General features: G+C 41.2%; 1 protein-coding gene across 18 annotated transcripts in view; it reads left to right on the top strand.

Moving 5' to 3' along the window:
• mpp7a (MAGUK p55 scaffold protein 7a) overlaps positions 1–14,456 on the top strand; it is a 400,728-nt gene extending 386,272 nt beyond the window's left edge. For 17 of the 18 annotated variants that reach the window (XM_059639113.1, XM_059639088.1, XM_059639095.1 and 14 more), the window contains 2 exons: positions 4,121–4,264; positions 13,298–14,456. In XM_059639113.1, the coding sequence (XP_059495096.1) occupies positions 4,121–4,264; positions 13,298–13,477 (324 nt within the window). In that variant the 3' untranslated portion in view covers positions 13,478–14,456. The remainder of the gene's footprint in view (positions 1–4,120; positions 4,265–13,297) is intronic. The other variant, XM_059639118.1, reaches the window with a different exon arrangement.
• The last annotated feature ends 1,240 nt before the right edge of the window (positions 14,457–15,696 follow it).

Genomic DNA, 15,696 nt, shown 5'->3' with positions numbered 1-15,696 from the left:
GTGGGCTTGAAATGGGCATCGGTTTCTAGGTGGTTGCCGGACATAGAGACTGAGAGGTCCAGGAAGGACAGAGAGGTATTAGAGATGGTCCAGGTGAACCTACGGTTGGCGTGGAAGGTGTTGGTGAAGCCTCCTGCAGTGCCAGAATGATGCTACCCGAAGGTTGCAAGAACAGCAACTTATATTCCGCTTTGGAACCCTGCAGCCCAATGGTATCAATGTGGACTTCACAAGCTTCAAAATCCTTCCTCCCCTTACCGCATCCTAAAACCAGCCCAGCTCATCCCTGCCTCTCTAATCTGTCCTTCCTCCCACCTATCCCCTCCTCCCATCTCAAGCCCCACCTCCATCTCCTACATACTAACCTCATCCCACTCCCTTGACCTGTCCGTCCTCCTTGGAATGACCTATCTCCTCCCTACCTCCCCACCTAAACTTACCATTACTGGCTCCATCCCTGCCTCTTTGACGAGTCTGTCTCCTTTCTACCTATCTTCTGCACTATCCATCTTCTATCTGCCTCCCCCCCACCCTCCCTATTTATTTCAGAACCCCCTTCCTTGCCCCCATTTCTGAAGAAGGGTTTAGGCCCGAAACGTTATCTTTCCTGCTCCTATGATTCTGCTTGGCCTGTTGTGTTCATCCAGCTCTACCTTGTTACCTCATTTTCCACTTGGGCACTCTGCAGCTCTCAAGACTCAATATCGAGTCCAATAATTTTAGGGCTTGAACTGTCCCATGTCTTAGCTCCCTACCCCATACACCAGGCCTTGTAATCACATACTCTGCCATTAGACACTACTTATTGTTAGCCACTAACAGCCTCCATGAACAGCTGTTCACCCTCCTCGCCAGATCATTAACCACTCCTTTGTCTGTCCAACTGTTGTTCTCTCCCTTTTGGACTCTACCCCCACCTATCATTAACTTCTGACCCCTCACCCCACCCTATTTTCTGCATTTAAACTGACATTTTTCTCGCTACCATCAGTTCTGAGGAAGGGTACCTGAACCTGCAACATTAACTATGATTTCTCTTCACTGTTGTTGCCAGACCTGCTGAACGTTTCCAGCAATTTCTGCTTTGTTTCTGATTTCAGTGAAGTTATCTCTGGCTCCTTGGGCTTGGTACATTGTTCTGTTGGGCTCTCTTGTGTGTACCTCCTATTCATTGACCTGATCCCTGTCCTCACCTTCATTTTCATCCTCATTTTCATCTTGAGCAAATTGCTGTCAATTCTTGCACAAAGCGGCCTGCTTGATTGGTACCCCATCCACTTCCTTCAACGTTCACTCCCTCCACCATTGATGTAGAGTGGCAGCAGTGTGTACTGTGCATTGCAGCAACTCATCAAGGCAGCTTTGACAAACCTGCAACCGTTAGTATCATCTCAGAGGACAAGGCCAGCAGATGCATGGGAACACCACCATCTGCAAGTTCCCCTCCAAGTCACATACCATCCTGACTTGGAACAAAATAGCCATTTTTTCACTGTCACTGGGTCAAATTCTTGTAACTCACTTTGTAATGGCACTGTGGATGTGCCTAGGCAACATGGACTGCCGCAGTTAAAGAAGGGAGTTCACCACCATCTCCCTGAGACAACTAGGAATGAGCACCAAATGCTGGCTTTGTCAGCAGTGCCTACATCCTATAAAAGAATGAAAAGAGATCTTGACACTTGCAGGCAGGTAGCCCATCCTGCTTTCTCAAAAAAACACTTGCAGGCATCTGTTGGCAGCATACAGACAGAGAACTGGCCTGCTAGCTAATGCTCTAACTTTTCAAGCCTGCTTGCCTGTGTGCCCACTTTCAATACCGGCTAAAAATTCAGTCATGGGTGGGTGTGCAGAGATGGACAATTTGCTGTTCAAATGAGTTAATTGGTAATCCTGGAAGGTATTTTAACTGCAGTACTCAAAAACTTGTGTTCTGTGTTTCATTTATGCTGATCAGTGAAAACCACTTCAGAGAGCAGTAAAATTTGTCGGCGTCCCTAATCCAGCAGAACCCAGACATCCCTTGTCAAATATAGTCTGGCTACAGAAACTGGCGTGCGTAAGGGTGGAAACTTTCACAGAAGTCATACCACAAAAACAATATCGTCCTGTAGTCCCTCAAAATGAATGTAATGGAAATAACAGATTCAAAAAAAATAGAAATAAGAATCTAATCTTAGCTGTTCAAGGATGAAGGAAGTTAAGATTATTCATAACTGCAGCACACTCAACCACCACCCATAACCTTAGTAATTGCAGACAATGGCTAAGTGATAGGACTTAGCTATCACCTCAAAGAAATGTGTCTGCAATGATCAACGATCTCTGTGGCATGGATTTCCCCTTTCCTTACTTGAATTTGAATCTGGCACCAAATCAAAGGGATCCCCAAGTGTACAACAACAGTGATGTAATCATGCAGAATAGGAAGCCAATCAGATTGAAGAAAGCACTCAAGCAACAATTCTAGAAATAAAATGAACTTTTTGACCACTTTGTATCAATTTCTGCAAATGTTATAGAAGGACTGGTATATATACATTAGAAGCTGCAATATAAATTTTCTTTTCAAAAAAAAACTTTCCTCCTTAGAATGGAAAGGAAGATTAGAATTACAAAAATATAAGGCAAGGTTTCTAGAGTGGTTTTTCAGTAGGATATATAGCTTAGTGCACCAGTTAGAAATCTAGTTGCATTTCATTTATGAAGTCGAACTTTCTTAGCTGTTCTTAATGGAGATAGTACACTAGAGGTTATATTCTTACTAGTGCAGAGCTCTCCAATTGTTTGCAATTTACATGGACTGCAGTGCATTTATGCATGAGCACACAGTTTGCAGTCAGTGCTAGTGGAGACTTGTCTGAACACTGATATTTTCTGCACTCAACCATCACGGTTAATAATTCTACTGAAAAACTAAGGCCATTATTGGACACTTAATCAAATCATTTATTATTGCACTATAGACAGCAGTTTACCACCTATATCTACAAAATTGAAGGAATGTAAAGAGACAGGAACACCATGACACACCATCTGGCAGTGGCTTGGATCTGAAACTTTCTGGAGTGTTGTTTAGACTGAGTAGGTTGAATAGATGAGCACTACCATTGTCACAGACTAAACCAGATGCATCCCAGGCCTTGCTTCTGGAATGTTGTTTAGCCACTTATGAAAGAAGCTGATAAATGTATGTGTGAAGTCTCTCACTGTATTCTCTTTCGTTGACACCAGATGTAGGAATTAGGGCATGCCTCCAAAATGAGCAGCTACTTCAGAAAAGTTTCTGAGGGTGGTTGACAGGTGTTAAGCACTCAACAATGTAGGATTCAATTTCCTCAACAATACTTAATCTGAGCATGCTCTGGCCTAATCTTGTCAGCCATCATGTTTATGTTCTTAAATAACTTTCTTAAACATTGGTCTATAATAGCAAATAACTAACACTGAAACGGTCTACTGTGTGCTGAGGATGAAGCATTCTTTCACTTGCAGCTGAAAGCTACTGATGACAGCACAACAAAAAGATTATGCACTTTGTCTTGGGACTTACATTGTTAATAAATTATGGCTTAAGAAAAATCTCTTTACATTTCTGTGGACAAAGACGAAGCAGAGAAAAGTAATTTCTGAGCTTGGACACAGAAAATGACTGCAAATGACAGATTGTCGTAAAAACCCAGTTGGCTCAGGAATCTCACTCTCTTTGATGATTTGATTCTCGTCATTATCTATGTTCGGCATGGATGAGTGGGACCAAAGGGTCTATTTCCGTGCTGTGTATCTATGTCTCTATATTACATGTCATTGACTCTAGTAAATATCCTCTGGAGCAGACTTGACCACTACTTCTGGGAACAAAGAATATGTAATAAACATAGCCTTGTCAACATCACCCAAATTGTCAGAACAACCAATTAAAAACATTTCTGCAACAGTTCTACAAATAAATAAAAACATTTCTATGCTTCTCTGTAAGTCAGTGAGACACGACTAAGTCAGATTAGATGTACTATGTATTTGTTTGTAGCATGTTAGAGGTCAATTTAACTTTTCAATATGAGTTTGCAACCTGATATGCTGAGAAGTAAAACAACATTACACTACTTCAATGTTTCAGACAATAAAACATCTGAGGACATTGGAATTTAAACCATATGTGATATTCATCAAGCCACCATCACTTGAACGCCTCAGAGAAACCAGAAAGAATGCAAAAATCATTTCAAGCAAAGATGACAAAGGTTCTGCCAAACCGTTCACGGTATGTTTTGCAGTTTATATAGACAGGGAAACCTTTTATAATCAAAACTGTTTCAGATGAGTATAAAGTTTTCATTCATATTTGTGTTTGTTTTGGGTAAATATTGGGTGATGGAATTGATTCTGCTGTTCATTCTTGGGTGACTTAGGATGTGTACATCTCCCAATAAACTATCTTTACAATGTATCTGTGCTCTCAACGTGAAGATCATACACAAGTGAAAGATTTGAAGCTTTTGAAGTTGTCTTAATGGTGTGTGCGGTTAGACTAGTAGCAAGCTTGTAGCCAGATTCATGTCCACAGAGGGATGGTTTCCATTAGACTCTTAAGCAGACGTCTCATTGAAGAATGGCTGTTGATTTGTACTAGGACATCGTTTCCAGAAGTAAAAGTGTACCTTAGCCACTCAAATATCAATTTTCTTATGCTCCAGGGGTTCTTGGACAATAGAAGAATGTAAATTCTCACTGGTGGAACATGAAACTAGTTGAAACAAACAGAGTAGCATTCTGTCTTTTTAAGATGAAAAAAAGCAACAGATATAAGGCCAAATCTTTCTGGGAAAAAGCATTAGATTCACAATGCACTCCATTTTTAATGTGCAAGTCACCCAGCAAGGTCAGGGGAATAATAGACATGACATCACTTCAGGAGCAATTTGGAGTGGGCAATAAATGCTGGTTTTGCCTTAATGCCTACATACCATAAATATTTTTTTAAAAATAATCCATTAATTACTGATCAGTTTAAACTTCTCCAATGTTTGCTTTGCAACACACAGCTCAACCTCAACCTCTCAGAACTTGCTGGATTTCCACACTAATTAGCCATTTAAACCTGCCACAGAAAGACGGGGTTAATGGTTTAGAGTTTAAGAACCCTTTTAGCTATGTGATCATTTAGGCAATGCTAATCAACCCCTTTAGCTCAGAAAGCAAGCATTTAATCTGTTGAGTCCCAATCCAGCATATAATAAATTCTTCCTGGAGACTTTTAGAATTTATCTTTTTCTAGATTTTCCATTCTTCTTTTTCTCTTTCTCTCGTAATGTAATTGTTCTTAACCTGATGTTGTTTTGCAGCTGTTTGTTTAACTCCATTATATGGTGGAGTGGACTCTATGGGCTGATTGGCCTTACTTCCACTCCTATGTCTTATGGTCTTATTGTCACAACATATTGAGTTCAGTTTTGCTGAAGTGACAATTTAGGGAGTTTCATGGATGTTTTCTGTCTATGAACTGGAGTGAGATGTTTCATATTTTGTCTCATTATGTATCAATTAGACGTCTATGGTGCCCTGCTCACCAGTGCAGAAATACCCGTCACTACCCAGAACAAAGAACAGTACAGCACAGGAACAGGCCCTTCAGCCTACTTAGCCTGCAGTGACACACAACGCCTCTTCTAAACTAAAAACATTGTACCTGCACATGGTCCGTATCCCCCTCTTTTTGGCCTATTCATGTATCTATCAAGATACCTCTTAAATGTTACTGTTGTATCTTCTTCTACCACCTCCTCTGGCAGTGCATTCCTGACACTAACCACTCTCTGTATAAGTAACTTGTCTCGCATCTCCTTTCAACTTTCTCCCTTTTACCTTAAACCTTTGTCCGCTCATAATTCACTCTAATAATTTTGTAAACTTCTATCAGGCTGTCCTCAGCCTCTAATGTTCCCAAGTTTGCCCAATCTCTCCATATAGCTAATATCTTCCAGACCAGACAACATCCTAGTAAACCTTTTCTGCACCCTCTCCGAAGCGTCCACATCTTTCTGGTAGTGTGTTGACCAGAACCATACACAATGTTCGAGTGTGGCCTAACTAACGTTCTGTACAGCTGTCAATACAGTGTGGAACTGGAGGGCACTGATGAGCCCCCTTGAAGAGTCCTGACCTGAAACACTGACTTTCCTGCTCTTCTGATGCTGCCTGACCTGCTGTGTTCCTCCAGCTCCACATTGTATTGACTCTGACTCCAGCATCTGCTGTTCCTGCTACCTTCTATACAGTTACAACGTGGCTTACCAATTTTTATAATCTATGCCCAACCAATGAAGGCAAGCATGCTGTATAAGCCTTCTTGACCACTTTATCCACCTGTTACTATCTTCAGGGAACTGCGGGCCAGTATGCCTAGATCTTTGAGTTCTGAGGAAGGGTCACCGGACCTGAACTATTAACGCTGATTTTTTTCTTCACAGATGCTGCCAGACCTGCTGTGCTTTTCCAACAATCCTTGTTGCTATCTGCAGCTCCCCCAATCTTTTTATCATCTACAAACTTATTAACAAGGCCATCTACATCCTCCTCCAAATCATTTATATGTATTACAAACAACAGGTCTCAGCTCTGATCCCTGTTGAACACCACTAGTTACAGATCTTCAGTCAGAAAACCACCTTTTCACTGCTATTCTGTGACTTCTATGACCAAGCCAGTTCTATACCCATCTTCCAGCTCACTACCAATCCCATGTGGCTTCACCTTCTGTATCAGACAGCCATGGGGGACCTTGACAAAGGCCTTGCTAAAATCCATGTAGACAACATTCAGCACCCTGTCTTCATCAATCGTCTTTGTCACTTCCTCAAAAAGGCTCATTCAAGTTTGTGAGATGCGACATTTCCCACACAAAGCCATGCTGCATGTCCCCAAATCCATACTTTTCCAAAAGTGAATAAATTCTGTCCCGAAGAATTTTCTCCAATAATTTCTTTGCTACTGACATGGGGCTCACTGGCCTGTAATTTCCCGGCTTATCCGTGTTGCCCTTCTTAAACAAAGGAACAACGTTGGTTATTCTTCAATCCTCAGGGACCTCACTATGACTAAAGAAGATACAAAGATTTTATACAAGGCCCCAGCAATTTCCTCACTCACCTCCCTCAGAATTCAAGGATAGAACCCATCAGGTCCTGGGAACTTGTCTATCTTAATGCTTTTCAAAACACTCAGCACCACCTCCTTTTTTATATCCACATGGCCTAGTATATTATCATTTTTATTCATTTATGGGATGTGGATGTCGCTGGCTAGCCAGCATTTATTATCCATCCCTAGTTGCCCAAGACGACGGTGGTGAGTTGCTTCTTGAACCGCTGCAGTCCACGTGCTGTAGTTTGACCCAGAATGCCAATAGAGAGGGAATTCCATGATTTTGACCCAGTGACAGTGAAGGAATATGATATACTTCCAAGTCAGTATGGTGAATGGCTTGGAGGGGAACTTACAGGTGGTGGTGTTCCCATGTATCTGCTGCCTTGGATTCTTTCAGATGGAAGTTGCCATGGGTGTGGAAAGTACTGTCTGAGAATCTTTGGTGAATTTCTGCAGTCATCTTGTAAATAGTATACACTGCTTTTACTGAGCATCAGTGGTGGAGAGGGTGAATGCTTGTGGATGTAGTGCCAATCAAGTTGGCTGCTTTGTCCTTGATGGTGTCAAGCTGCTCGAGTGTTATTGGAGCTGCACCCATCCAGGTAAGTAGGGAGTATTCCATCACACTCCTGATTTGTGCCTTGTAGATGATGGACAGGCTTTGGGGAGTTAGGAGATGAGTTCCTTGCCACAGTTTTCCTAGTCTCCCTCCTGCTTTTGTAGACACTGTATTTATGTAGTGAGTCCAGTTGAGTTTCTGGTCAATGATAACCCCCAGAGTGATGATCGTGGAGGATTCAATGATGGTAACATCATTGAATGTCAAGCGGCAGCAGTTAAATTGTCTCTTATTTGTGATGGGCATAGCCTGGCATTTGTATGGCATGAATATCACTTGCCACTTGTCAGCCCAAGCCTGGATATTGTCCAGATCTTTTTGCATTTGAACTTGGGCTACATCATTATCTGAGGAGTCACGAATTGTACTGAACATTGTGCAGTCATCGGTGGATGGAGGGAAGGTCATTGATGTAGCAGCTGACCGACTGATAGAATTCCTACAGTGTGGAAACAGACCCTTCGGCCCAACATGTCCGAACCGACCTTTGGAGCATCCTGCCAAAACCCATCCCCGTACATAATCTATACATCCCTAAACACTTCGGGCAATTTAGCATGACCAATCCACCTAGTCTGCACATCTTTGGACCATGGGAGGAAACCGGAGCACCCGGAAGAAACCCAGGCAGACTTGGGGAGAACATGCAAACTCCACACAGTCACCAGAGGGTGGAATCGAACCTGGGTCCCTGGTGCTGTGAGGCAGCAGTGCTAACCACTGAGCCACCGTGCCACCCCTAAATTGCTCTGGTCTTTGTGTATATTTAAGGCTGAGATAGATTATTGATCAGTGGGGAAATCCAGAGTTACGGCGAAAGGGCAGGAAAATGGATGGGAGACATATTGGATCAGCCATTATGCTGTTGAATGGCTGAGTAGGCTCGAAGGTCGATCGACCTGCCCTGTTCCTATTTCTCATGGCCTTATTAGTGTACACTCTTTTGTTTTAAATTTAGGAGCTAATATAATGCCACTGGCGCCAACTGAATAACTCAACCTGTAGTGTTAATATCTGATTTTTGCTTGTGATTTGAAGACTAAATTTAGCCTGTTAGTTATTTAATGAAAACCATGAATGTGTCACCAGATTCCTACTCTGTTTTGTCTCTGTGTCATGCAGCTCCCTCCAATTCCATGCGCTTTCTGATCTCTCTCTATACCAACAGCTGAGAATTGCACATATGTGGACAATAAATGACAGAATAGTAAGAACTGCAGATGCTGGAGTCTGAGATAACACAGTGTGGAGCTGGAGGAACACAGCAGGCCAGGCACCATCAGAGGAGCAGGAAAACTGACATTTCGGGTCAGGACCCTTCTTCAGAAATTGGGGAGGGAAAGGATGGAGCGGTGATAGCAGGTAGATGGTGGAGTGGCTAGGGTGGGAGAGAAGACAGACAAGTCAAGGAGGTGGGAATGAAGCTAGTAAAGGTGTGTGTAGGTAGGTAGGGATGGGGATTGGTCAGTGAGGTGGGAGGAGCAGATAGGTGGGAGAGAAGACCGACAGGTCAGTGAGGTGGAGATGAGAGGGGGTGCTGGTCTTTGGATGAGGTCAGGGAGGTGGAGAGATTTTGAAGCTAGTAAAGTCCACATTGAGACCATTGGGTTGAAGGTTTCCAAGGTGGAATATGAGGTGCTGTTCCTCCAGCTTCTGGTGGCATCATTGTGACATTGGACAAGGCCCAGGATGGACATGTCGTCCTGGGAGTGGGAGGGGGAGTTGAAGTGGTTTATGACTGGGAGGTGTTGTCATTTGTCGCAAACCTAGCGTAGATGCTCTACAAGGTGGTCTCCGAGCCTCCACGTGGTCTCACTGAAGTAGCGGAGGCCACATTGGGATAAGGAGATACAATAGATCACATTAGCAGATGTGCAGGTGAACATCAGTTTGATGTCGAAGGTTTTTTTGGGGCCTGGGATGGATGTGAGGGGGGAAGTTGTGGGGGCAGGTGTAGCACTTCCTGCAGTAGCAGGGAAGGTGCAAGGTGTGGTGGAGCTAGTGGGGAGTGTGGAGCAGACAAGGGAGTCGCGGAGAGAGCGGTCCCTCCGGAAGGCAGGTAAGGGTGGGGAGGGGAAAATGGTAGTCGGGTCAAATTGCATGTGGTGGAAGTGGCAGAGGATGATGCGTTCAATCCGGAGGTTAATAGAGTGATTCGTGAGAACAAGGAGAGTTCTGTCTTTGTTTTTATTGCGGGGAGAGGGTGTGAGGGCTGAGGTGCAGGAAATAGAAGGGTGTTGTCAACCACGGTAGCGGGGCGAAGTTGCAGTCCTTGAAATATGAGGACATCTGGGATGATAGGCATGTGTTTAACAATCGTACTTTGCTTGATTTGCCCCCTGATTTAAATAGTTCATTGACTTTACTAGCTTTATGAAAATTGAATCTTAATAGCGCTCATAGAGCTACAACAATTAGCATGCCAGTGAAAGAAGATTGGATACACATGGAAAATAATTGATTACCTGCTTTAAGATTTCAGCATTAATTGCCACTTAAGTGAAATTTTATATGCCACAACTTAATTTCATCCATTACATAATGGCTGTCTTTGGAAAATAGAATATTTGTAGGAGTATAATTAAGGAAGTGATGCTACCCCATTAAGAAAATGCTACTTATCCCAGAAAAAGCAGGTCAAAAATACCATTCCATGGTATCATTTGGCATAGGTATTGAAATATTAATTTGTTCTTTTATTAAAAAACATTACTGACTGCTTAAAAAAATAAATTATCAGTAACCAATGTTTAAAATACATGTACAACACCCACGTACAGACAAGGTTTATAGTAACAGCTTTCTAGAGACACAGGAAATCAGCAGAAATAATCATTCCAGAATTTTTGGATTTTATCCATCTTTTATAAACCTTTCAGTGTTGTAACACATTTCTGGCTAGCAGTAGGCTTGACCAGTTATGCAAGCAGAGAGCAAATATGCACTTTTGATGTTAACACCTGGAGTTGTGGGTGATGATGACGTAAATCTGTCCACTGGGATCTGGGACCCTAGCTTAGAAAGTAAAAGATTTTATTGCCTTGCTGCAAACAAGAAATAGAATAAGTGCCATCATGTTTTCAACATGGAAAATACGGGGCTTGTACTGAGACAGGCCTGACAATTTAATGTCGAACAGTATTTTTACCTTTTTCCATTCATATCCAAGTTACCACACATTCCACCACCAGGCAGCAGGCTAACATAGATAGTGATCATGAATTCTTCATGTAGTTGGTATCTTGTTGCTGCTGAATTAGCTGTGGTTTTGCACGTAGAAAATGGGCATCTAGCAGCTTCAATATGAAGCAATGTCAAAAGACCAGAGTTGATTGAATTTGCTGAGTGAATGTACAATTTTTAAATAGATCCAAAACTTTCTAATTTTTATTTTTCTCAAAAAAATTGAGCATCTCTGACAAGACCATTTATACCCTTCAAAATCTTCTGGTGGAAATCAGTTATGCAACACTAACCTATTCTTCAGTTCTGTGTCAACAGAAATAGCAAACATTGATCTTTCTGACGTGGCAGTTTTTATTTCCAAATATTTAAGGAGCAAGTGATTTAAAAGCCCTGACGTCTTACCAGCTCCTTCGTCAGTTTCAATTACTTTATTTACTACTTACACATATTCATGTCCACTTGTAATAATGCTAAAGAATAGATCATACCCCAACTATGCTCCTCTCCAAAGAACTCCAGTAAGTTTAGACACTCTCCTGATAGATTTGAAGTGCAGAAGTCATGATTGGGATTTCCCATTAATGAAAATTGATGTACAGTTGCCATAATGAATCACTTGGTTTACCTGATCCTGTTTGCCTAAACCCACTTCCTACCGTTGAGGTGAAAACAGCAAGGGCTCAGTACGGGAGCAATACTTCTGGATTTGGGCTTCTGTCAACATTTATGGCAAACCCATAATTTATGGACCTTTTCTAACTTTGCAAATATTTTGGTCTTGATGTTTAATGTTTCTTCGTTACATTTGTTCCCCTCCAATTGGAGGAGTTGGTGAGGTAGTGGCAAAAATCACTGGCTAATATTGTTTTGGGACATTGTTCGAATCCCATCATGAAGGGTGGTGAAATTTGAATTTGATCTGTTTCTGGAATTCTGAAATTTCAAGAGCTCAACCACGTGTCTTTTAAAGGTGGAGGTTTTGTGTCTCTACCCCTCTCAACCTCCTGCAGTTCACCTTAAAATTATGCCCCCATGCTATTGGTTCTACAGCTAAGGGGAACAGCTGTTCTTTATCCACCCTGTCCATGCCCCACATTACATATACATCTCAATCAAGTCTCTTTTCAGCCTCTCTGCTTGTAACGAAAACAACCTGAGTGCATCCAGCCTCTCTCAACCGCTGAAATGCTCCATCGCAGGCAACATCCTGGTGGATCTCCTCGAAAACCCATCCAGTGCTTCCTATGGTATCGTGACCACAACTGTACATAATACTCTGGCTGTGGCCTAACCAAAGTTTTGTACAGCTCCAACATACCCTCCTTGCTGTCATACTCCATGCCACAGCTAAGAAAGGCAAGTGACTCATGTGCCATCTTAACTACCCAATTAACCTGACCTGCCACCTTCCCAGATCCGGGAACAAGCACCCCAAGATCCTTTTGTTCCTCAGAACTTCTTCAAGTTAAATGTCATAAAATCCCACCTGGTTCACTGCTGTCCTTTAGTGAAGGAAACTTTGTGTCCTTACTGAGTCTGTCCTACATGTGACTCCAGACCTCATCAGTCTGGTTGACTCTGACATGCTGCCTTGGAATTTGGGGTTGAGCCATACGTGGTGGCACTGCAAAGTCCACGTCACATTAAAAAAATTTTAAAAATGCCTTTGCTCTAACATAACTCTGTAATTCTTGTAGCTCGATTCATGTTATTGCATGTAAAAATTTAGTACAGCTTAAGCGTCTTTGTCAGATGTTCAATTTTTCCCTTGAAAACCATTTGGACCCTTCTGTAACAAAGGAAATAGACGAATACAGAGAAAATTTAACAGGATCTTACCAGAGGTGAGTGACTTCAGTTGTGAGGAGAGATAGGAAATGTTAGGACTTTTTCATCTGGAACAGAAAATGTTAAATGTGATGGAATGGAGATTTTCAAAATGCTAGGTGTTGATTTTTATTTAAATTCCTGTGACCAATGGGACAATTTTAGCTGGGATGGCAGATATGAAATCCTTTCCCTTCAAAAGTGATGGTACTGGTTCTGTGAATAAATAGGGAATTTGGACAGGTTTCTGAAGATGAAGAATTTTGCAGTATTACTGTAAAGAATAAGGTTGCAGTGTTAAACAGTCATACAGCACAGCACATAAGCCAAATGCCCTCCACTTGTGCTCTTTGTTTTTGCAGTCCAAATGTTCAGCAAGATTTCAGAGTCAGAAAAAGGGCTGGAGAGGGCAAGAATGAAGGAAAGGAAAATGTTTGGTTTTCACTCGAGATCAGAAACCACCAATTTTTATGGATCTTTAGTGAATAATAAATATTCAAATTCTGCATTTCTTTGCAGGAAGAAGATCTTCAAGAAATGATCAAATCTGCAGAACTAATTGAAGCCCAGTGCTCTCATCTCTTTGACAAAATCATTGTGAATGATGACCTTTCAGTTGCTTACAAAGAGCTGAAACGTACCTTAGATGATCTGGAGAAAAACCCTTTCTGGATTCCAGTCAATTGGCTACATTCATAAAGCCACAAAAAGGAATAATAATATTGATAGTACTATAACTGGACGTTGTTTGGAAGCCTCGTAATATTGGTCATTCCTAGAACAGTGGATGGTGCTTTGAAGTAAAACATTGCCACTTATTGTTGCACTTTTAATGTCCAATAGCAAATCATGTTACTTTTGCTACTCGCAAGCTTTCATCTACCTGAAATGAGCAGTGCTAAAATATTTTCACTACTTGGGGAATAAATGTAGACACTTTCTGGTTTTACTACTGATTGTGACCTTAGGAGGTGACAGGGATTTTATTTTTTAAAACACTGAAATATAAGTGTATTTTAGTAAGTTGTAGGTGATACTTGTTTTAAGTGAAAACACAAATAATATGGTCTAGGTTGCTGATGAAGAAGATGCAGTGTATCCAGACAGGATGCGTTGGTGGGTCTGTCTTAGCATGATATCAGAACCAGAGGAATTTATGTGTGTCTTGTACAGTAAAAGGAAATCTAGTGAAATATTATATGCAAAGAGAATTATTTGGAAAATTTAGTGTTTGCCATGTTAATAATGTGGTTCATACTGTATTTGAATTTTAATACCTGTACAAAACCTGGTGTTAAATCATGCTCAACATTCCACATAAATTCATCTCACTAATTTGTGTTAATAATGGCACCAAGTGGTGCATTGTAGTTGTATTTTGCGCGGTGAGGTGCACATGGTTTGTAAATCAGAGTTTTATTACGTCACGAATCTCATAAGTAAAAAGTTGTACTTTTTTTGCATTTTTTTGACATTTTTTTCCTTACGTATCCCAGATTAATAAATTATTAAACTTAATTTCTCAGTGGTGTTATAGTAAAGTAAATGATTATCTTTATGATATCCCAAGCAACTCTACGAAAATGTTACTCAGTTGTAACGTGCAATTTTAAGTGAATTTGATGTACTGCAGTGTCTATAAATATTAAATCATGACTTATGTTATCTTTATCAGAAATTTAAAGTCCACTGTCTTCCATGCTTTCAGCCACTTAAGTGCAAGCACTATTTTGAAAGAAAATTACATTTATCTAGTGCCCATGGGATCTAAAGCATTTCATAGCTATTTTCCTTGAATGCCAAAGCTTTTTAAGAAAAATATACAATATGTTTAGCAATGTTCAGAATTCCAGAAATGGGATAACATACTGTTCTTAGCAGGGAGAAGAATTTTGTGTGTGTGTTGTCAGAGAATTTTGTGTAAGGTATCTAGAAAATCCTCAGCTGTTTGAAATTTATTGTGAAATCATTTATACTTTAGTAGGTAGACTTGGAGCAGGATTTAATTTGGAGTCCCGATGTTGGAACCATTTCTTTTGACTCCTCCTGCTGTTGGTGGAAATAGTCACTGATTGCAGTTTCCCTCAGTCCAGATCTAATTGCTTGTAAAGGGGGAATTGGCAGCCAGGTGTGGGCAAAAAGTGAGGTGGTGAAGGGGCAGGGTAGATTTAATGGCAGAATAACTATCTTTACTGAGGTGGGCAACTTGTAATGCTGTGGCAGGCATAAATAAGCAGAAGAGCAGAGTGTGGGCATCCCTGGCAGAGCTACATCAAAGTTTATCAAATCCTTGTGGTCATGCCAACATGATGGCTGACAAGGGAATAGTGCGTTGATAATCATGTCCCGGTGTTACGCAGTTGTCACAAAATATATAAATATTCAGTATCCCAATGAGACACCTAAAATGACCAATTTGTCTGACTACTTACTACCCATAACAAAAGCAGTTCACAGCTGGATTCTTAAATAATTGTGAAAAGGATTTCTAATTTATGTAACTTAAACTAAACCTCTTCAAAACAAGTACGTACACTCAATCATAATTAACACAGACAAAAAACAAACAGTTTAAGACATTATCCATGGTGAGAAAAGAATATCGATGTGGTAAACAAATTCTGAAGATCAGTTGTCCAAACCACTTTGTGGCAAGATAGGGGCTGAGGTCATGGAGAGGTTTGGAGACTTTTTAGGGCGTGAACATCTGTACCCTCCGTTCTATATATCTAAATAGTGCCTTTCATGACACCAAGAATTCCCAAAGTGCTTTACAGTGCATGAAATAATCTTGAAGCAAGCCTGATTTTCACTCCAGAGGCTGGTGTTAGAACTGGGAAATCTCCCAATTTGCTACACTTGCATTAGAGAAAAAGCATTTACAAATTGCAGGATTTATTTTGGTGGAGTTGGGCAGA

This window comes from Stegostoma tigrinum, chromosome 2 (genome assembly GCF_030684315.1).
Source record: "Stegostoma tigrinum isolate sSteTig4 chromosome 2, sSteTig4.hap1, whole genome shotgun sequence".
NCBI classification, from domain to species: domain Eukaryota; kingdom Metazoa; phylum Chordata; class Chondrichthyes; order Orectolobiformes; family Stegostomatidae; genus Stegostoma; species Stegostoma tigrinum.
This window is presented reverse-complemented; position numbering and strand designations above follow the sequence as displayed.